At 47.1% G+C, this 21,536-nt stretch overlaps 1 protein-coding gene across 1 annotated transcript in view; it reads left to right on the top strand.

Annotated features, from left to right (window-relative positions):
* The first annotated feature begins 19,393 nt into the window (after positions 1-19,393).
* The window catches only part of CCDC149 (coiled-coil domain containing 149), an 86,302-nt gene continuing 84,159 nt past the window's right edge, over positions 19,394-21,536 (top strand). The window contains exon 1 of the mRNA XM_087827990.1: positions 19,394-19,459. Coding sequence (XP_087684116.1) covers positions 19,412-19,459 — 48 coding nt within the window. The 5' untranslated portion in view covers positions 19,394-19,411. The remainder of the gene's footprint in view (positions 19,460-21,536) is intronic.

The raw sequence follows: 21,536 nt of genomic DNA on the forward strand, positions 1-21,536 counted from the left end.
GGAGGTGGGGCTTGCCTGCTACCACGGCAGTTGACAGAGACAGAGCCCCCATTTGGTGACTTTGGTGTAGGCAGGAATGAGAGCTGTCTACAGGGCCCCCTCTCCCAGGCCGTGAATCGCACAAAAAGTATTTGGTTTTTGTGTCTGTGGAATGTGTGAGCTCCCTGAGACCAGGAATCACATCCTATTTATCTCTTAACCTCAGAACATAGCACAGATTCTGGCCCATTGAGGTGTTCTGTTGATGACAGTTAATAAGTGAATAAATGAATATAGGCACTCAATCTATTTTGATTACATTGGATAAGGGGTCCCCCTACCCCCGCCCCCCAGGTGATGACTTGGAAAGAAACAGTTTGGAAGTTCCTTCCTGCATGAGACAACCCCAGCCCGGGGGATGGGACATATTGCGTGCCTGCCCCAACTGGAGCAGCTTCTCCCTCATCTGTTTTACCTAAGAAATTTCTGTAAAGCATCAGTTCAGGCAGGAAAGAGATGTGACATTTCCACGGGGTCATTGGGGAGAATTCAATGAAGAGGTTATTTACAGAAGTAGAGTTAAAGGAAACCCCTAAGAGATGATGAAGCTCTTGAGACTAACAAGAGCAGTTGCTACCCACGTCTGAAGGGATAAGGTTGGGGGATGGTTCTGGAACCCAAAGGGTCAGAAAGAGAGGTGGGGCTGAAGGAGAAGGCCACCAGGCAGGGACGTGGCCACTGCCAACCAGTGACCTGGCAGGGAGAGAGCTGGGGGAATATATACCTTCATCTCTCACTTCTCCCATCCTTCAGTCTCCTGCTGGGTTCTCCTACTGGCTGACACTGAGTTCTCATAGGGAGCCTTTGATGATGTAGTCTCAGCATCCTGGAGCTCGGGGCAGGGTGAAGAAGGCTGGTGTCTTAGTCCATATGAGCTGCTATAACAACAACAAAACAGTCAACCCATAGGCTGGGTGGCTTAAACAGCAAACATTTATGTCTCACAGTTCTAGAGGCTGGGAAGTCCAAGATCAAGATTCCAGCTGATTCAGTGTCTGGTGAGGACCCTCTTCCTGGTTCACAGACCACTCTTCTCACCGTGACCTCACATGGTCTAAGGGGAACAGGAGAGCCCTCTGGGGTCTTTTTTGTAAAGGCATAAATCCCACTCATGAGAGCTCCATTCTCACAGCCCATCATCTCCCAAAGGCCCCACCTCCAAATACCATCACATTGGGGGTTAGGTCTCAACACATGAATCTCGGGGGATCACAAGCATTCAGTCCATAGTGACTAAAGTATAGGTCTGGAGAAGCAGACCAAACATCCAACACTGTAAGAAGAATCCGTTGATTAAAAGCCTCCCACTATTAACAAGACAAGACAAAACAAAACGTTGAAAATCATGGCTCTCATCCATCCCCCTTATTTCACAGTGAGGTAGAACATAGGGTCTTGAATTGATCCAAACTGCAAACCTAGAACCCTAGCCACCTGATTGCATATCCCTCATTTGCCCACAAGAAAATCCTTCTAGCTTTTTCCCGCAGACATACTTCAGAGTCACATGCTTCTCTAAGCATTGGTGTTTGCAACCACTTGCTGATTTTTTGTGATAGGTCTCTTAAATCACCTGCTATAACCCACTGCCTGGCCACTCCGATGCCTCTGAATTTACAGTCCCACTTAGTCACATCCAGGAAAGGGGCTCCCCCCATCCCTTCAAGCCCCCAGATTGATTTGGTGCTCACAGTCACTGTTATATTTTATACTGAGCCTTCTGAATCAGTTCATTGAATTTCAGCTGGAGCTATATAAAATCTTCTCCACTGAAATTATTTGGCCATATTGCGGATGGTTCTGCCATGATCTATCAATGCCACTAACTATCAGCAAAAAGAAAAAAATTATCCTTCTTTTCTTTGCATTGTAATGAATTTTTTAAACTCGGATTGAACCTTGGAAGGTGCTTTACTGGATTTTTAATTTTTAAAAGGTAGCATTCTGTATTTTAGATGAAATACGCAAGATGGGCGGTGGCAAGTTTTGGATATTTGCTGTGCTGTAGAGAGCTGCTGGGGAAAGCTTGGCTGGGATTTCTTGGGAAGAAAGGATGGGCTTGGGGCAGGCTCGTGGGAGTGAGGTTTGACTTAAACACGTGCGATTTGGTGCAGTTCAGGAGAATGGAGCTTGTGAGGCAAAGAGCAGGTATGAAAACCTGGCTGAGGTTATTTCAATGCATTAATGCACTGATAAAAAGAAAAGAAGTTGCCATAATCTATCTGAAGGTTTGAAACAATACATGGTCATCTTGCACAGGACCCTGATTTCCAGGTCAGGCAGGAAGCTATTGGTGCCGACTTTATAATAAATGGCATTGCAAAGTGGCTTAGGTGGAGGGAACAGATGGTGTCCCAAAGAGGAGGAAATTTACAGTTCGGGGGAAAAGCTATGCGTGCATATGAATTCTTAGATACCACCGATGACTGTGTATGAGAAACCCAAGTCTTAAACTCTAAGAGTACATCTGGAGTTAATATAAATGAGAGTTTTACGGCAAATCTTAGATTGATGACAGAGTTGGAGTTAATATTAAGTCCCCTAATAGTATAACAGAGAGGAAATTCTCACCTCCTGGTAGGATGGCGTCACCTCATATTCACCAGGACTGTGGTCTTTTTAGACAGTCACTTAATATGAGTTCTCTCCTCAGGGGAAAGCCCGTTAGTTCATCAACACTGTGTCTTCTCACTGTCTCTACCATGGGATAGACAAGGGCATTTTAACCAATGGAAGACAAGCAAAAATATTTTAAAAATACCACTTCAGAAAGCACACTGCTTTTATTGTAACATGTGCATTACTTTTATAATTAGGGAAAAAACACCAAGATACTTTAATTGAAAAATTGTTATGTTTGAGTGATAAAAAATTGAAGAAAAAGGTTAAGGACTCATTCCTCTTCTACCTAACTAAGCGTGGACCACTTCCAGGACACACATGAAGGCTCTAAGGCAGAACCCCTCCTGGTCTCCTCCTCGTTTCTGGCGGTTGCTGGCGATCCTGGCGTTCCACTGTTGGCAGATGCACCACTCAGTCTCTGTGTCTGTGGTCACGTGGCTTTCTTCCTCTGTGTCTCTTCGCTTCTTAGAAAGACACCAGTCATCCTGGGTTTAGGGGTCACCCTGATTCAGTATGACCTCATCTTCGCTAATTACATTTGCCAAGACCCCACTTCCAAATAAGGTCTGGGGTTCTGGGCTTCTGGGGTTCTGGGTGGACAGGAACCTCGTGTGTGAGGTGGGGAACACTATTTAACTCAGAAGGCTCATGAAATGTAAATTCTCAGGCCCAACCCTAGACCTATTGAGTCACAAACTGTGGGAGTGGAGCCGAGCCATCTGTGTTTCAGCAAGACCTCTGGGGGACTTGAAGTCCTTCACAGTGTGAGAACCAATGTTCCAGAAGGAGCTGCACATGCATCTCCCAATGTCAGCATTCAGGCCTCATAGAAAACATATAGAAAGCTATCACTTTAAGGAGAAAGCTCTCATGAATGGGATTCATGTCCTTATAAAAGAGACCCCAGAGCCGTCTTGTTCCCCTTGTGCCACGTGAGGGCACAGCAAGACGATGGCATCTATACTCCAGAAAGTGGGCTCTCACCAGGCATCAAATCTGCCAGTACTTGCTCTTGGACTTCCCAGCCTCCAGAGCTACGAGGAATACATTTCTCTTCTGCATAAGCCACCCAGCCTATAGTATTTTGTTATGACATATTTTTATGGTATTTTGTTATAGTAGCCTGAACAGACTCAGACACTGTTTGTTTTTTCCTTCACAGCAATTATCTCAGTAAGAAATCACACAATTATTAGTTCAGCTGCGTACTGTTCATTATCTGTCTCTCACTCTGGAATATAAACTCTGCGAGGAGCAGGACTTGGTCCTGTCCACCACACCATTCCCAGGGATTGCTTGGTACAATCCCTGGCCTATTTTAGGACTCAGTAAATATCTGTCATGGGACACCTGGCTGCAAAATAAATAAGTGAATAAAAACTTGTGCGATATAAAAATAAATACTTGTCGAATAAATTAAAATACCAAGAACCCTAACTGATACGTGAGCCTTACTTTTCTGCAAAAATCATGTCCATCTTCGTGGAAACATTTTTCTTTAAATCCAGCAGCCTTTTAAACCAGAGATCTCTATCAGGGTACTAGGAAAACTTTAGACTTTTTGTTTGTTTAGAAAATACTTCGGGTCAAGATCTGGAGTGCATTTTAAGGCAACTTGGGCATTATTACCATACACTAGGTAGTGCAGAGCAATCCTGCGGGCAGGTTAATGACAAAGTACCACTTAGTCCGAGTCCTTTCAGGACAGACTTCTCCTGCCACCCAGCTCCTCCCATTTAAATACATACAAATCTCCACTGTAACTATAGAGCATCTAAGCAGGGGCTGACAGTTCCTTATTAATTCCTGAGATCCCACCAATTTTTCCATCATGGCAACCCAAGAACAGGCCCCCCCTTGTTAGTCATGGAAGGAGTCATTTTCTAGTCTTTTTCCGCCCTGACTCACTGGCCCTCATTCGCGTAAGACACCAGCCACGCCACGGCCACACTGGGGAACGCCCTCCCCTGAAACAGGTCGACTGTGCTTTCGTTCATGCCTGGTTGGACCACAGAGCCATACTTAGAGTGAGGCTCCTCTCCCTGCTCGCCCAATCCCAGTTCTCTCTAAGTGAACAGGATCTTTGCCTTTCTGATTGTAGACATGGGAGACTGTCCACTGCGTTCCTGACACATCCCTCTCACTACCATCTCCCTGGTGTCTCAGGTACTCTCCCCTATATGCTTCATTTGGGGAGCCACATTGCTAGGTTGTAATTTAATTTTCCTAAATTTAGTCTGTAGAAGGCTCAAGGCCAGTGGAAGGGGATTACAGCTTACCAGGAATCCACATTTAAGCAAAGGGAAGTCCTCTCCGGGGATCTGGGTTTATTTACAAAGTTTGGGGACTCAAATGAAGACCAAATAGGTTGAGCGGCCACACTTCCCTATTGCAACTTAACAGTCTCTTAAGCACAAAATCAAACACAATGTAAATAAAGTGGCTCAAGTCTTTCCTCAGTGTCTTACCTTAACTTCTGCTGCCTCCTGTCTTGTTATCCCCTAGATGTCCCCAAAGACCCCATTTTATCTTTTTGAAGACCTGCAGCTTTTTAAGGAGAAACAATCGTATCTCCAAAAATGCTTCCTGATACTTCAGAAGCAATCTGCAATGCAGAAGGTTGTATTACTGAAAGATCAGATCTGTAATCGTGTGTAATACCTTTCAGAAAACCTGTTGTGTACCTAACACTGTACTTGGCATTATGGGAAATAAAGCAATAAATCAATTGTATATCTTAATCTCTGCTAATAAGGGACTGAAAAAGACAAGCCGTAATGTAGTGGAGTAGTTCGGAGCATGCACTGTGGAAGTGAACTGGCTGCGCTAGAATCCTGGCTGGAATCCGGTTGGAATACTTAGCCTCTGTGCCCCAGTCTCCTCATCTATAAGTTGGACACAGTAAGAGTAACTACCTGCCAGGGCTTATTGTGGGGTTTTAAATAAGTTAGTAAATGAAAACAGGGGAGTGGTCTATAGTGGTCCTTATCTATTTTACATAGGTAAGGGTGTGTGTGTTCATACAATGTAAAAAATACCTATTATAAGGAAGGGGCACAGAGAGTGCTATCAGAATCCAGAGGCAGGAGACAGTGTTTGCAGCTGGAGGGAACCTGGGAGGTGTTCTAGAAAAGTAGCAAAGGCGGAAATGCTCACTAAATACTACATTTGATTCTCCTATTTCCCAGCTCTTTCTTCAGGGTCGCGTGACAAGTTCTGGCCAATAGGATGAACGGGGAAGAGCTGGGCTTATTTGGCCCCTCCTGTGGCAGCGAATGAGAAGGCCACTGCTCCCAGATATTGTAGCTACAAATGGTAAAAAGGCCTTCAGCCTGGGTACCTGAGTGTCAGCGTGGAGCAGAGACCTCCTTTGACTCAAACACACACACACACACGTAAAATCCGACAATGGATATGCAGCAGGAGCAAAATAAAACCCTTTCATATGCAAAACCATTGGGACTTTAGGCTTAATTTGTCACTGTTGTGTAACCTTACCTGTCTTGACTAATATAAAATTTTATATACATTATAAGAAAACCAAAAATCATGGCTTTTGCACCTTTTCCCAGAAATACTAAAACCTGTTATATCGGTGAAGGTAATCCTAGCTACTGGAACAAACCCAAAACTGTGTAATGACTCCAACATGGTAGACGTTTATTTCTTATACAACATCCTAAATGGTATTCCTGACTGGTTGGTGGCTCCTCTCCATGTGATGACTCAAAGTCTCAGGCTCCTTCTATTTTGTGACTTTGTCATCTTCCAGACATAGTCCCTGAGGACACCAGGCTGACCGGTATCAAGCTGGAGAGAGTGTGGGAGGTCATGTATGTAGGTGCCATGGGCCAGGCCTTGGCGCAGTACCAGTCATTCCTGCTCACTTCCCTTTGGCCAGAATACACTTATAGGCTCTCCTTTAACTGCAAAAGAGGCAGGTCAATGCCTGTGCCTCCAGGAAGGAGAGGACAGATGTTCGGGGAGTAATAGCAGGCTCTGCCACACCTGCTGCTGTCCCCAAACACTTTCCTCTTGCTATATGTCTATCAAAGAGCAAGTTAGTAACCCTCTAGTTTCTCGATCTTTCAATAGACATCAAACACCTGCTCTGTTCAAAGCATGTGCTTGGCAGCTGGGGTGTGAGGGATGCAGAAAAGAATGCAACAGAAGGTCTCCCTCGGGGAGTTTATAATCTAGTAGAAGAAAAAAGATATACACGTGTGTGTGTGTGTGTGTATGACACAATCTCCACGAGCGGTAAGGCTTCTGGGAGAGGGGTCGATGGAGGCTTCTGTGATGGGAGGGGTCGCTGTAGGCACAGAGGAAGGGAATCGGGGAGTGTTTATGGCAAGAAGTCAGATTCAATCAGCTGGAGTGAAGGGCGTCAGAGGGGAGGGCAGGTTTAAGCTGGAAGTGTGTTGGGTGCAATGGCCTCACGCTCACTCATCACACACCAGGAGTGCATTTCCGAGAGAGGCTGTTCAATCACCTATCTCCACAGTTTCTACCCCCCGCCCCCCGCCTATTTTTCATTAAGCAGGTAACCTGCTCTCTTTCCACTTCAAATAATTAGGAAGATGACTGTGGAAATGATAGTGGTGGCGATGCTGGTGATTAGGAGGGAGAAGAGATTTGGGGAAATTTCCTAATCTACCCAGAAGTCTTCCTGACTCACCCTGAGAAGAGGCCTCGAGCCCCATTCAGGAGCTGCCCTGGGCCAGGTTCCGCTCCGGGGAGCCCACCCGAGAAAAAGTGCAGCAGATTATGGGCTGCTTTTGAGAATGAGAGGAGCAGGGCTGTGGGACACTCAGTTTGGAGCACACAGAAGTCACCAAGCAGCACATTTAGGCCAGCTCTGAATGGGACCAAATATTATCACCAGACCCCAGGGCTGAAAACCACCCGGGTTGGGACTGCTTTTCTGCACCCTCAGCTTTTCCAAGAAGCATCGATGGATACGAGTCAGAGCACCACGCTAACAAGGGCGCTGCTTCTTCATTTAAACCAGGCCGGCGGACCAGCTAAGTGCGTGACACTGTAGCAACCTGGCAGACGAAGGTGAGCAATAATTCTGGTTCACCTTAGTTGAAATGTGCCCTAAAAATGGACGTGTGCTGCCCAGCCCATCACACGGAGTGCTACCTGCGCCTCTTACTCTGTTCCTTCCTTACCTCCCAGACTCATTTCAGCCCCCAGACCCATCAGGAATGACAGGGAAACACCTCTACTCTATGAAGACCATGGCACATCTCCACTGGTGTCCTGGGGCTGCCACAACAAAGCACCACAAACTTGCTGGTTGAAAACAACAGCTACTTATTCTCTTGGAGTTTTGGAAGAGCTTTCAAAGCAGAAGGAACCATAATTGCGGAGGCTCTGAAGTGGGAGGGCACCTGGCCAGTGTCGTTAGAGCAGAGAAAGCGAGGTTAAGGGCAGTGGGAGCTGAGATGGGAGTTTTGGACAGCCTAGTAATGGTCAAGGTCACACATTATCTGTGGTGAGGAGGCAGCAGGTTAATTAAGAAAGAGAGAGATACACATCCATTCTTTTGGAATTCCTAGGCATCCTTCCAAACCACCTTGTGTCCCTTTTCCCTGACTCTACCCCCCTTCCATCTTGGACAGCTGCCCCATCTACACACATTACTAATCTTGACCTCTTTTGTGCCAAACCATACACTGTACGTCTCCCTAGAAAAGCACTTAGCATGTTGTTTTGGACACTGTAAGTACTGAGTGGTATTTCCTTCTTTAGCTCTTAAAATCCTTACGACAACTTTAGGGATTTCCCCTGCAAATCAAATTCGAACTGAGTTTTTAGAGAAGACCTAGTTTATGTACAAAGACATAAAGGTGGACTAGAATCCTCTCAAAGAGCTCTCTTGACGATGCTGACTTGTAGGAACAACGCGTTCCTGACATTTTCAGATTTGCAAACCAGAGAAGAATCTGATCAAAGGGGGAAAGGGTGAGATTGTGTTTTTATTCATGGGGCAAAAGGAAGGAATTCACGTAGAGTACAATCAACTTCGAATCAACTTGGGCATGGGTTCCTACTTTTTGTCCAAGTCAAGCCTTAGCTATAGAAAATATACTTGTTCTGTACAACAAATCTAAGGAACTCTAAAGGAATCCAGAGGGATACAGGAAATTTTGTGTAGTGTGTGTGTGAATGTGTGTGTGCATGTGTGTGGGAGAGAGAGAGAGAGACTGAACTCGTGTATGTTGGAGACAGGAGGGAGTGGTTGATCAAGTTGACTTGAGAAAGTGTAATGAGCATTTGACTGCTTAGACAAATATAGAAATAGTACCTAGAGAATGACATCATTATATGGGAAGGGGCCGTTTATAAGCCGGACACTTCAGGGTAGGAGAAGGTCTCAGCACCTGCTTTAATCAATCTTACAACTATGTTTATGAAGATTTACACATATAGAAGTTTCGGTAGTTTTCTCAAGTTCCTTCCCTTTGCTTACAGTTTGTCATTTTTCCATGTTTTTGGACGCAAATAAATGCAGCTGTTTGCTCTGTGAGCGCTATGGAAAACGCATTTATGCTGCATTTAAGCTAGAGAATGTTCAAGTGAGACTGAATTTGGCTCCTTGCCTTATGTTTCTTTTTTTTTTTTCCCTAATAACATAAGGTCCTTCATTGATGCAAATGATGCTATTGACTCATCAGCATGGTATAGCAAAGAAACAGGGGTCTGGGCATAAAAACAACTGCGTTTCAGTTCTGCTTCAGCAGTAATGACCTTCCTGGATGAGGCAGGTTATATTTTCCAAAGGTGACCTCGAAAATCTCTCAACCCACATTCTTCTTTCAGGAGGAAGAGTCTATGTCCCCTCCTCCAGAATCCAAATCGGCTTGTGATTTTCATGCAACTAATGGGATGTGGCAGAAGTGGCCATGCATGACTTCTGAGGCTGAGTCATAAAGGGCATGTAGCTTCTGACTTCTTGACCAGAATTTCACACTGGGGGCTGGGCTGCCATGTGAGAAGCCTGACTATTCTGAGGGCACCATGCTGCGAGGAAGCAAGCAGAGCGGAGGAGCGGGGCACAGGCGCCCCAGTCAGGAGCCTCGCCTCCGAGGTCTCCCGGGCCAGGCGCCAGGCTGATTGAAAAGCCTTCAGATAATCCAAACTTGCAGTTGTGGTGTCACTTCCAACCTTCAAGTATTTCCAGCTGAAGCTCCAGACGGGGCATACACAAGCTTTCCCTGCTATGTTCTTTCTGAATTCCCGATCCACATAATCTGTTAGCATAATATTTTATGCCACTAAGTTTGGAAGCAATAGGAATGGAACTGGCAGCAACAGAAACAGAAAATCTGGAGTCTAGAAGTGGGGCAGCTACTGTAACAAAAATCTAAAACATATGGCATTAGCTTAGGGACCCAGCGGTAGGTGGGTTCTGGAAGCCCTTCATGAGGGCAGTTAGGGAGACCTCGAAGGGCCTCAAGGAGAGTGCTGATGAGGGTTTAAAGCAAACTGAGGAAAATTTATTAGAAACTGAAGGAAAGGAGATCCATGTTATACAGTAGAAGAAATTTCAGCAAAACTGTTTCTGTGGTAACGTATAAGTAGAAAATATATCTATGTGATCTAGTAAACTTGATTTTCAGGCAGAGTATTGAGGGGGCTGCCTGACTTCTAGTTGTCTATAACAAAATGAGAGAGGAGTAAGATAGACTAAAGAATGAACTTGTAATGTAACTGACCAAGGTTTGGAGTTCAAGCTTATGGCCACAGAAGTAAGCAAAAGATGAACTTGCCCAACTGTATCAACCTACAACCTTGGCTTCATAGTTATTATGCTCACAGATCAGCTGAGCTCACCCCACCAGGCAGAAGGCTTCCTGACTTTGCGCTCTACGGGCCATCTTGATATCACCAGGGACACTTCTGATAATAGAATCTCTCTCTTTAAAAAATTGGTTTATGGATGAAAAAGTCCCAAGTATATAGGATGCTGAGTTTAGCAGAATTTGTATGTAAATTGGTATTTGGCTGGTGATCAATCTTGTGCTAAAAATGGAAAATCAATAAAAAAAAGAGAATCTAAGGGGAAAAATAAGTTGTAGACATTTTTGGTCCAATGAGTTTCCAAGTCCTAGGACACTGCCTCTGAGACCAAGGTTACCATCTATTCCAAAGGGGTGTGCAAGAAAACCAGACGATCATCTCACATACACAGAATATAGCTGAAGCTCCCGGTGAGAGACAAATTCCAAAGGCAATGCTTCCCGTTGCACTTTTCTGGGAAAGGCCTTTGCAGTATCTCCTTGGGACTCAGAAAGGAGTCACCAGACATGAACAGAAGTTCCAGGATCTGTCAAGCTGCAGAGTTCACTGGACTGCTGGAGGGACAAGACCTAACCTCATGTGCTAGAGAGTGACAGCAGCAAACTTAAGGATACTGAAGTAGCATGAAAAAGGAATAGATGAGTAAAAAAACACCTCATCTCAGTGCCTTCCACTAGATATTAAAATGGATGGGGACAATCCATTCTATTTGCACAGTAGAAAGGTATGGATTGCATGGGTGAAGGGCAAATGTTGCTTAGCAGCCCCAATTCAAACCACTTCTGATTGAAGTAAGGGGGGCAGGAAGCCTTGGGGATGGCTAAGTATTCATTGAGAAGCTAGGGGACCCGGATAATTTACGTAGATGCCTAGTTAATTCTGTCATACAGAGATGTGAGAAGTCTCATTGAAAAGAAAATAGCTGTTATGGGTTGAATCGCGCCCCCTCACCCTCCTCAAATATTACCAACCTGTAAGCATTGGGAAAGAGCCAGGGCATGGGGAATCTAAAGTCTGGGCTCTCGCCTCAGCTCTGTGTCCCTAACAAGCTTTGTGACTTTTATCACTCCTGGCCTCTCTTGTATAATAAGCTTCCAGATCGCTGAAATTCTTCATATTTCTAATGATCTATGGCTCTGTAATCTCTCTTCGATGATATGAACACCACCTTCACTAACCTTTTGTACGGAGTTCCATTCAAATGCTAATTTCTGCTTTAATTTCATAGAGGCACAGGTCTTCAAGGTCATCGGGCCCAGTCTGCTCATTGTATAGATGAGGAAAAGTCACAGAGGTGAAGATGTCCCAGCCCTCACACTCACTGCTTCGACCCAGTCTCCCTTTCTAAAGTTTTTGTCCAATTACTCCTTCCTTCACTTTGGAAAGGGGTCACTGCTTCCCCTTTTCTAAATGCTCTGGGATTTGGTGAGTAAACTTGCCAATGTGTGCTTTCTGTGCCTTTGTAGTCTTTGATCTTGCCCTGTCCCAGCTTTCCACATGGACCTGGTTTTTCACTTTTTGTGTTTTTTATTTTTTTCAAAGATTTTTTTCTTTTACTTTTTTTTATTATGGAAAAAAATATATCAAAATTTGCCATTTTAACCATTTTAAGTGTACCAAACGGATCTAGTTCCCACGGTCCATTCCTGGTCCTTGAAGCCTGTATGACCCATCATATCTGAAGAGGCCAGTTCTGAAACATCTCTCCACATTTCTGCAGAGCTCAGCTGCTGGAGGCTACTGACTAAGAGCCTTGAGGACAGAGGACCAGGTCCAAACCTGGTTGTCATCTCCATGGCCTAGTTCAGTGTATAAATGCTCAAGAAATGGTTGTCGTAGACTGAGGAATCTCAGAGGGAAGGTGGGGGCAGGAAGAGATTAATGAAAGAACTTATATGCCTATACGCATAACTCATGCACACAGGCAATAGTGTGGTGAAGGCCTGGGGAGGGGGTGGGAGTGGGGTTGAGCGGGTCAAAGAGGGCAAAAAATGGGATATCTGTAATACTTTCAACAATAAAGATAAATTAACAAAAGAATGTTAGTCATGCCCTGGCTGAGTTGGTTGGAATGTCATCCTGTACACCAAAAGGTTATGGGCTTGATTCCTGGTCAGGGTACATACCTAAGGTTGTGGGTTCAATCCTCGGTCTGGGTGCATACAGGAAGCAACAGATTGAAATTTCTCTCTCTCCCCCTCTCTCCCTAAAATTTATAGGCATGTCCTCGGGTAAGGATTAAAATATTTTTAAAAATTAGAATTAAAAAAAAAGTTTGTCGAATAAATAAATGACCCTATATGTTAAAAGAGAGTCTCCTAAGACTCTCTTATATCATCTTAAAATTACTTTTCCTGTTTCATGGGAACAAACAGAGTTAATAAATGGCAACTACTGTGTCACATGAGTGCCTGTAAGGGGCATATATGTGCCTCTCTCTCTCCAAAGGTGAACTCCTCAGTGCGACGGCAGGGACATGATAGGCTCATAAATACCCCCGGTGACAGTCTCTTTTTAGAACTCACGTTTACCTGCCATGCTGTGTTTCTGTTAGAGAACAAAGAGAAATTTGCCCTTTGGTGACTGAATGAGGTCAAAGCATTATAATCGGTGTCACCAAGGGCTGACAAATTCTGCCCCATGAATGTAATAAAAATGAGCAGATCACTGCCATCCTTTGAAACACTGACTCAAATGTGCCCACAAACCCTGGCCGTGGGCTCCAGCGGAACACCTCTTTGTCTGCCTCCAGGCCAGGGGAGCCGCGGCAACTCGGGGCCCACAACTGGACATTGAAAGGAATCACAGCTTTGGCAGAAAGCAAGAATATGTGTCTTTCATGGGAATGAAGGGACAGTAAAACCCTTTGGCCTGGCTCTTTTTCTGCTGTCTTGAATCTCTTGTCTCACTGCAATTCCAAGTTGCAGAGGAAGGCCTGGCCCAGAGAGACTGCCCGCAAGCTGTGAACGGCTGTTTGCTGTCACGGTCATGGCCAGGCCGGAGAGGCTGCGGCCAGCTGGGAGAGGTGCCTCTTTAGATAAATGCCATGACCTGGTTTGGGGGGAAGATAAAACTCAGCCTTCAGTGTTGTGAAGGACAGCCTAATGGACAGTAAATATTTTACCGGCTCCGGCCATTTATATGAAATGCCACCTTTTCACCCTCTCTAGCAAATTGTTTTCTTTGTTTTTTCTTTTTTCCTCCCCAAGCCCATTACTCTTTCATAGTTCAGAGCAAGAAACAACATTTCTGTCACTTCCCTGGCCAATTCTGTGTACACAGTAGGTTCTAGTTAAGGTTAATTTTCTTCTTTTTTCTCTCCTGACCATCTCTACTGGATAAAAATTGTCCCCCCTACCCTAGGACAAAAATCAAACAGGAGGCCAATGTAGGTGATTCCACTTTAGACAATCATCAGGCTTTTTTTAAAAAAATAAGCCTTCCAGAGCGACAGGGTGAGTCCCTCTCTTGGCCTGAAGTTGAGGCCAGTGGCCCCCAAGTCGGCCGCTTCTATTTTCAGCTCCCCAAGTCCAGAGAGTGGTAACCTTGCCTCCGGGAGGGCCACGCAGCCAGCCCGCCAGCAGCTCCCGCCTGCAGCCTCTCTGCATCTACATTTCCATAAATTTACATCAAATTTGTGCTGAATCATATCCCCCCCACGCAGAAGAAATGAAATACATTATCAATAAGTACAACAAATTTGAATAATCTGAGAGGCGAGTGACTTTCCCTGTCTCTTTTCCATTTAACTCCTTCCTTGGACCACTGCTCACTCCACTCCCCCCGAGAGCCTATGTTGTCTTTGACCCCAACCAACCCTGTGCCCAAGCTTTTCCACTTTTCTCCCCTGGTTCTTGATTTTCTGGCCTCTCATTAGGAGCCCCAGACCCCCCATCGCCTTCTGTCTCTCTTTTCCCATCTCGCCTCCTCCGGCAGATCGCCCATTCCTGCTGACATCTCCTTTCCCCATCCTGGAACTCTTCCATCAGCAGAAGGAGCTGCCCCTCTGCTTTTGCTAGTCCCCGCCCCTGCCCCACAACACCCCAGCCAATCATGCCCACGCCTGGGCCCCCTCAGGATGACAATTTCGGGTCCCCAGCCTGCCAGGCCATCATCAGCCCACTCAGTCATTCTGAGCACCTCCTGGTGGTTCAGCGGGGAGTGGAACTTACTTCCACCCCCTATAGCTGGGCTGATTGGCAGCCAGCGGGGCTGGGGGGAGCAGCCAGCAACTGATTGTTTGCTGCTGGGCAGGGAGGGCTTAGTGAGGGCAGAGTGAGGGCCCAGGAGCTCAGGGGGCTAAGAGACAGAGGATGCTCTGAGTCAGGAACCTGGCCAGGATCCCCTGCCTGCCTGGCTGGTGTCTGACTGCTGCCCCTGGTAGAAAAATAGATGAGGCCCTTTGCAGAGTGTCCCCAGGTAAGGGGAAGAGAGGAGGTTTATCTTTTATTGAATTGAGGCCAGGGGACCTCAGGTCTCAGGGCTCTGCAGGAAGCCTGACTGCAGTGCATCTTGGCACCTGCAGTCTCCTGCCCCTGGATGAAATCAAGAACAAAGGAAGGCATTTAGTAACTAGCCCACAGGGGCTCCTGGCAGGACCTGTCAAAATGGCCCTCCCTTGACAAGAGCAAGAATTGGGGACCTTGGCTCACATGGAGCTAATTTAAAAAATACATCTATAAACCACAGTCATTATGAATCATTTTCTTTCCAGGTCCATCAAACTGGGTTTCTTAATTCAGGCAGGAGAAAGTGACTTGGGAAAGGAGTGGCTGAGAATATTGCCCAGTTGTATAGTTCAGAGAAAAACTGAGCCAAAAATCTCTCCTAGAGACTTGCTTCGTTTCCTTTAATGAGAACTCTGACGTTTTTGCTCGGGCAGCCAGAATTTGAACTGCAAATGCTGTTGAGAGAAGTTGTATCAAAAGCTTTAGGGATCCCCCTGTGTGTCTGGGTCTCTTGGGACTTGGCCAGAGTCATCCTGCAAGTCAGTAGAAAACCTGTAACAAGTTCACGTTGTCCTTTCCCAATCTCTCCAGAGATTTTGTTGGTTTCTTTTGTTATCATCAGTATCCGCTGGTTCAATTTCTTAGATCAAGCTATTTTGGAGTTTCCACATCTAAAACTCTCTTCAACTTCTGAAAGTGAAAAGCATCCCTCACAAGCATCCAGGCACTTCTTCTAACACTATGGGTGCACATAAATAAATAAATAAATAAATAAATAAATAAATAAATAAATAAATAAATAAATAAAGCTGGCCCTGGGGCTATGAATCTATATGGGAAAATTGGGTCCTTAGAGATTTCTCAGAGAGCTAAGGGAACATGAGAATAGAGGCCAAAAAATAAACGAACAAGCAGAATGGAAACAGGCTACAGAGAACATACTGCTGGCTGCCAGAGGGGAGGGGTTTGGGGGCCGGGTGAAAGAGGTGAAGGGACTGAGAAGTACAGATTGGTGGTTACAGAATAGTCATGGGGATGTAAAGTAGAGCACAGGAAATATCGTAATAACTATGTGTGGGGCCAGGTACGTACTGGAAACATTGGAGGGACCACTTTGTAAATATATTATCTAATTACTGTGCTGTACACCTGAAACTAATACAAAATAATACTGAATGTGAACTGCAATTGAAAGATAAAATAAAAATTAAAAATAAATATCCTCTGATGTGGACTTTCAAAATACGTAATTAGTATTAACAGAATTTTTTTTACATTTACAAAAGGGTGGAAAATACAGAATAATCACGCCAAAGTAAAAATCAACTCCCCCCCCCCCCCCGAGGAAATGCGGAGAAAAAAATATGAGAAATAAGCTAAAATATTTATAACCATTTTCCTAGGTCATGGGAGATTTTACAGTCTTTCTACAGCAAATCAAATAAAATGCCATTTAACTTTAAAACAAAGAAAGAAAATAGAGGCTAAAGTCATGTGTTGATACTTATAGTTCCACGTGGGAAGTTTAAGTCAAGGGAACCTGGTTATAAACTGGTTCTGTGCAAATGGACTGTCGGATGAAACATTTCATGTACTGCTTTCATAGGAGGTAAGGAGAGTTGGTCAGCAGCTTTACTTATTTTTTTGAAAAAAGCTAACCAACAATATAATTAGCTTTGTTTTTGTCAGCCCAGGCTGCTGTTGATGAGGTGTCTAGAGGCCTTCTGGTATAGGTGCCTAAAAGCCTAAATGGCATTTAATTATTATTATTACTCAATGTCAGGCTCCATAAATGAAAACAGATAAAAAAGAATTGCTTGCAGCAACACTGCCTTGGTTTGTGATTTCATCACATCTCACAAGCTAAGCAGGTTCGAGCTGGCAGGTGGGGCATGAAACCTCTAAGGAAAACCCAGCAACGGGAGATGCTGTTTCAACTGAGTGGGAAGTTTCTCGACATGCAGGGGAGGGAAGAGGCCTGCCACTCTTTGATTTTCCTCCCCAGTTTTATTTTAAAATACCTTCAACATTGGCCAACTAACTTCAAAGGAAAGCAAATAGGAGAAATGGCGTCGCACAGAGAGTTGTTTTAGTGGTTGGTATGTGGCCTCTAATGTAAGATTGCTTGGCAGCTGGTGGCCGGAAATATCAGGGAACACTCCCAAGGAGCAGAGGTACTGAAAGCCTCAGCTACACATGGCAACTGGAAGGGGCAGGATGCTTTCCCACCTGAATGCCAGCCGAGAGCAAGGCACAGAGCAGGAGGCAGCGGAAGGCAGATGGACCAAGTTATGTCCAGTCTTCCCACAGTCTATTTCATCGACAGGTCAGAAAGAAACCAGATGGTTTGCCAGAGGGCAATATATTGGCAGACAGTACCTGCTTCTTCGCATGAGACATCAGGCCGTTAGGAGCAAGAGCTTGGCGCAGAGTTAACCCTAGACGTTCAGCTCAGGGATGACCTTCTTTCCACCTCCTTGGATTAAAGAGAGAATAATTAGGTGGCCCAGCGTGGTGAGACCAGAAGCCTTAGGTGCATTCTAGCCCCTCCTTTTTCTCTTTTTATTCCCTAGAGCAAAACCTCACTGGTAAGGTTTGTAAACCCTTCAGGTCCCAGGACAGGGACCATGGACTGCAATGGTATTGAACCCAGGTTGAGTATAGGATTTGTGTACAACAGGCACAGAATAAAGGTGCTGACTAGCGGTGTCCTAATCCCTGGCTGCCAGATCTGTTGTAGAATCTTCTTTAGATGAAGACCCAACAGGCTGTGATACCAGGGCTATTGCTTTTTAAGTGCTGCCAGGGAGATTTCAGGCCATCCAGGCTCTTCATCGCTACCGTCACCATTTATATCAGTTATTTGTTGATATATAGCAAACCCTCCCAAACACTGGCTTAACACCACAGCAGTTTATGTAGCACGTGATCTGTGGGGCAGCAAATTGGGCAAAGCTCAGCTGGGTAGTTCTTCTGCTAATGTCATCCATGGCAGCTGGGGGTCAATGGCCTCGCTCACACACATGGCAGTTGAGTTGGCCATGAGTCCATCATCCTGCAGGCTTGTTTGTTTCTACGGTGGGGACCACAGGTTCCCAAGGACATGAGCAACAATAAGTTTGACTGCACAAGTACTTTGCAGGCCTTTTTGTGTAGCATATTTGAAAACATTGCATCAGCCAAAGCAAGACACCTGGCTGATCCAAGGGTCAAAGTTACAGACATTGGCTGGGACACAGGCAGGAAATTATTCACGTAATTTTGCAAACAATCTACCACAGCAACCAAAAAGGGCCAACAACAGGGTTCAATCTTTCCAGCTCCCAGGGGTGATATTTCATTTGCACATTTCAGAGATGCTGAAGAGGGCCTCTTGGAGCCAGATGCCCTAGTTGAGCCTGTTTCTCCACTTTTCAGGCCTCAGTTTCCCCATCTGATAAATGGGAATAACATCCACCTCACAGGGTTGATTCAGGATCAATAGGGGCTAAAAGTAACAAATAAATATTGGCTGTGATGCTTTACACCCGTAAAATGGGTTCACAGCTTCTTCTCAGCCGACCTGCTCATCTCCACAAGCAGGGCTTCTGCAGGTAAGAAAGCTCATTATTGCTGGTGGTGCCTGAGAGGGTTCTAGGTGGCAGGGAAACACCTTGAATAACATCAGCTACTGTGAGGCTCACCTGCTCTGTCATTTTCTTTCAGTGCTTCCTCTTAGAGGAAGTCTCAGTGTGATGCTTTAAGGCCTCTCCTGCCACGTGTTAAGCATCACACTCAGCTTTTGGACCTATTCAGAATTCAATATCATTTTATTTTTAATTTTTACATTTTCTTTCTATTTATGACAGCTGACAATTTAAGAAATAAATATAAATAAACCTTAGTAGCTTGAAAAACAATGTTAAATACATAACGCCTGCTTCATTCATTCAGGTGCTCAACAAATCTTTGAAGAGCGCCTGCCATGTGCCAGGCCCTGTACCCATCTTTCACCGGCCAACAGGGCAAAGCCCCTGTTGCGCTTACAGCCTCAGCGCGGGAGCCTGAGGGCGGTCAGGAAAGGGCTGGGTTTGGGGATGCGCTTCTCGTTGGGGACACACAGGTGCCCGTCCCGCCTGCTGCCCGGAGCCTGCAGAGCGGCAGGGCCGGGGTCAGGGGTCACCGCCGGCTGGGACCGGGCCGCCTCCCCGCTGGAGCCCGGCGCGGGCCGGGGTCGGGGTCGGGGTCGGGGTCGGGGTCGGGGTCGGGTCCGGGCGCCGCGGGGCGGGCCGGGCCGGCCGGGCTCCTCCTCCCCTTCCTCCCGCCGAGGCTGACGTCGAGGCGACAGCGCGGGCGGCCGCTGGAGGCGGCGGCGCAGCGGCTCCGCGGCTCCAGGCCCTCGCGGGCCCGTGGCGGCGACGGCGGCGGCGCAGCAGGAGGCGGAGGCGGCGGCGGACGCGGAGGAGGCGGAGGGCGGCGTCCATGCGGCCCGCGCGCGCCTGCAGGAGGAGGCCATGAACGGCGACCGCACCGAGAGCGACTGGCAGGGGCTGGTGAGCGAGGTGAGGCCGAGGCGCCGGCCAGGCGGGATGGGCCGGGCCGGGCCGGGCCGGGCGCCGCCAGCCCCGGGCGCGTGCTCCCCGGTGGCCGAGCGGGGCCGGGGCGCGCGAGGGGGACGCGCACCGGGTGGCCGCGCGCCCAGCCCCCGCGCGCCCTGCCCCCGCGCGCCCTGCCCCCGCGCGCCCTGCCCCCGCGCGCCCAGCCAGGTGCGCTGTCCCTGCCGCACGGTCAGGGCCGTCCCGGCGCCGCTCTCCTCCACGCCATCTGGTGACAGCCTTTGGGGAGGGGCCCTCCCTCCGGCAGGGCTTGGCCCAGGATTGGAGAGAGCGGCCGGGGATCCGGGAGAAGGAGCCAAGCCCCACCTGCCCGCCTAGTCACCACTGTTTTGGAGCCAAGCGATTGGATGCCCGGTGCTGAAGCGGAAAGGTGGTGCCAGGGGGAAATCCGGGCCCTGGGGCACCACCCGGGCCAGGAGGCCTTACGCGCGGCGGAGGTTTGGGGGGATAGTTCAGGGTCCTCCGTAACCTTCCTTCATTTACTAGTCAATTAAATCAGCACGTGTTTACTGTCGGCCTTTTAAGCGAAACACAGGTGCAGAGTCGTTTGATCTGTGGAGCAGAGAACACCATGCCCCCCTATTTTGTCATAAACACCCCAGGGTCCGATTTGGGGGACTCCTATGCTATTGCCTCTTCAGGCCACCCTGAGAGTTTTGGGCTTGGGAGGAGCTGCCTGACTTCTCCAGGCAGAGGGGTTGCTGATGTCTCATTCTCACAGGCAGGTTGCTTGTCCTGACTTACCACCACCATTTGTGATGGCAGTTACGCACGTCACCGAGCCCGGCTGACCACGCACCAGAAACTCTCCCTTCTCTCCCACCTGAGACCTGTCCTCCATCCCCAAGGCCCACTGGGGCTTCTTTTCCTTTACTCCTGTGCACACATGCAGCGTACTGACTTTCTCTTCTAAATATTTTCTGGGCCGCCAGGTCAGCCTGATAACAGAAGTGAATGTCTAATGTGTGCAAAGCATTGCATTTCTAAAGAGGAATGAGATGTCATAGCTTCTTCCTTAGTTTAATTTGTATACTCTTGGTTTAGTAATTGAAAACTCCTAACTGTATACTATTATGATACATTGTATTGCAGCCTGTCCCCATGTCCCCTCACTTTTCAAGCTCTGTGTCAAGGGATGGATCCTCTGGGCATCTTTTCTCTTGGCCCATCAAGAATCATACCCAGGAGTCAAGGAGGCTGGAGGTGGTCCTTCAGAGAAGTCCAGTGTTGGACTCTGAAATAGCAGCAGAGCATTCACCCTGCCCACAAACACTCACCAGATGCCGATTAGGAGTCTGGTTCATTGCCAGGTCCTTGGGATTCAGTGGTGGAGAGAGAACCTTTCTTGCCATCAAAGGACTCCTGGAACATATGGTACAGTTTGGGAGGGGCCTTCCCAAACTATACTGATACTAAGAGAATACACAAGAATGGACTGTGAAGGATGGAAGACCAAAGGAAGGAGGTGCACTGTGTTGTGATCCGTCCGCCTCCCTGCTAGGCTGTGTGCTTTATTTGGCTTTCTTCTTGTGGCCTACTGAGCCCCATACACAGCAGGTATGCTTGCAGAATCAGTTGAGATCCAGGACTTGTCTTGCCTATCCCAGCTGCGTTTCTCCAGTGATGCCTTCTTGCCTCCCACAGACATTCATTACAGGCTTAGGATGTGGAAGGGACGCAGCGAGGGGCTGGGGGATGTGACAGTGAATGCAACATGCTTCCTGCCGTCACGATAGCTAATAGCTATTCCTTGTGTCCATCTTCGATGTTAAGCATTTTACATGGCCCATTCTCATTGTGGCAAAAGGGAGAAATTATTTCTTATTTTACAGATAAGGAGACTGTGGCTCAGACAGGCTAAGGAACTTCCTGGGAGCCCCACAGCTAGAGGGGCAGAGTTGGGAACCCTGGTCTGCCTGACTCCAGCGCTTGGGATCACTAGGCCACACTTTGTGTTTTAATCATCTGTCCCTCTGTCTGTACCCTCCCCTAGACGCTAGGTTCTCCAAGGGAGAGGACCATG

This window comes from Miniopterus natalensis, chromosome 1, assembly GCF_054644295.1.
Source record: "Miniopterus natalensis isolate mMinNat1 chromosome 1, mMinNat1.hap1, whole genome shotgun sequence".
NCBI lineage: Eukaryota > Metazoa > Chordata > Mammalia > Chiroptera > Miniopteridae > Miniopterus > Miniopterus natalensis.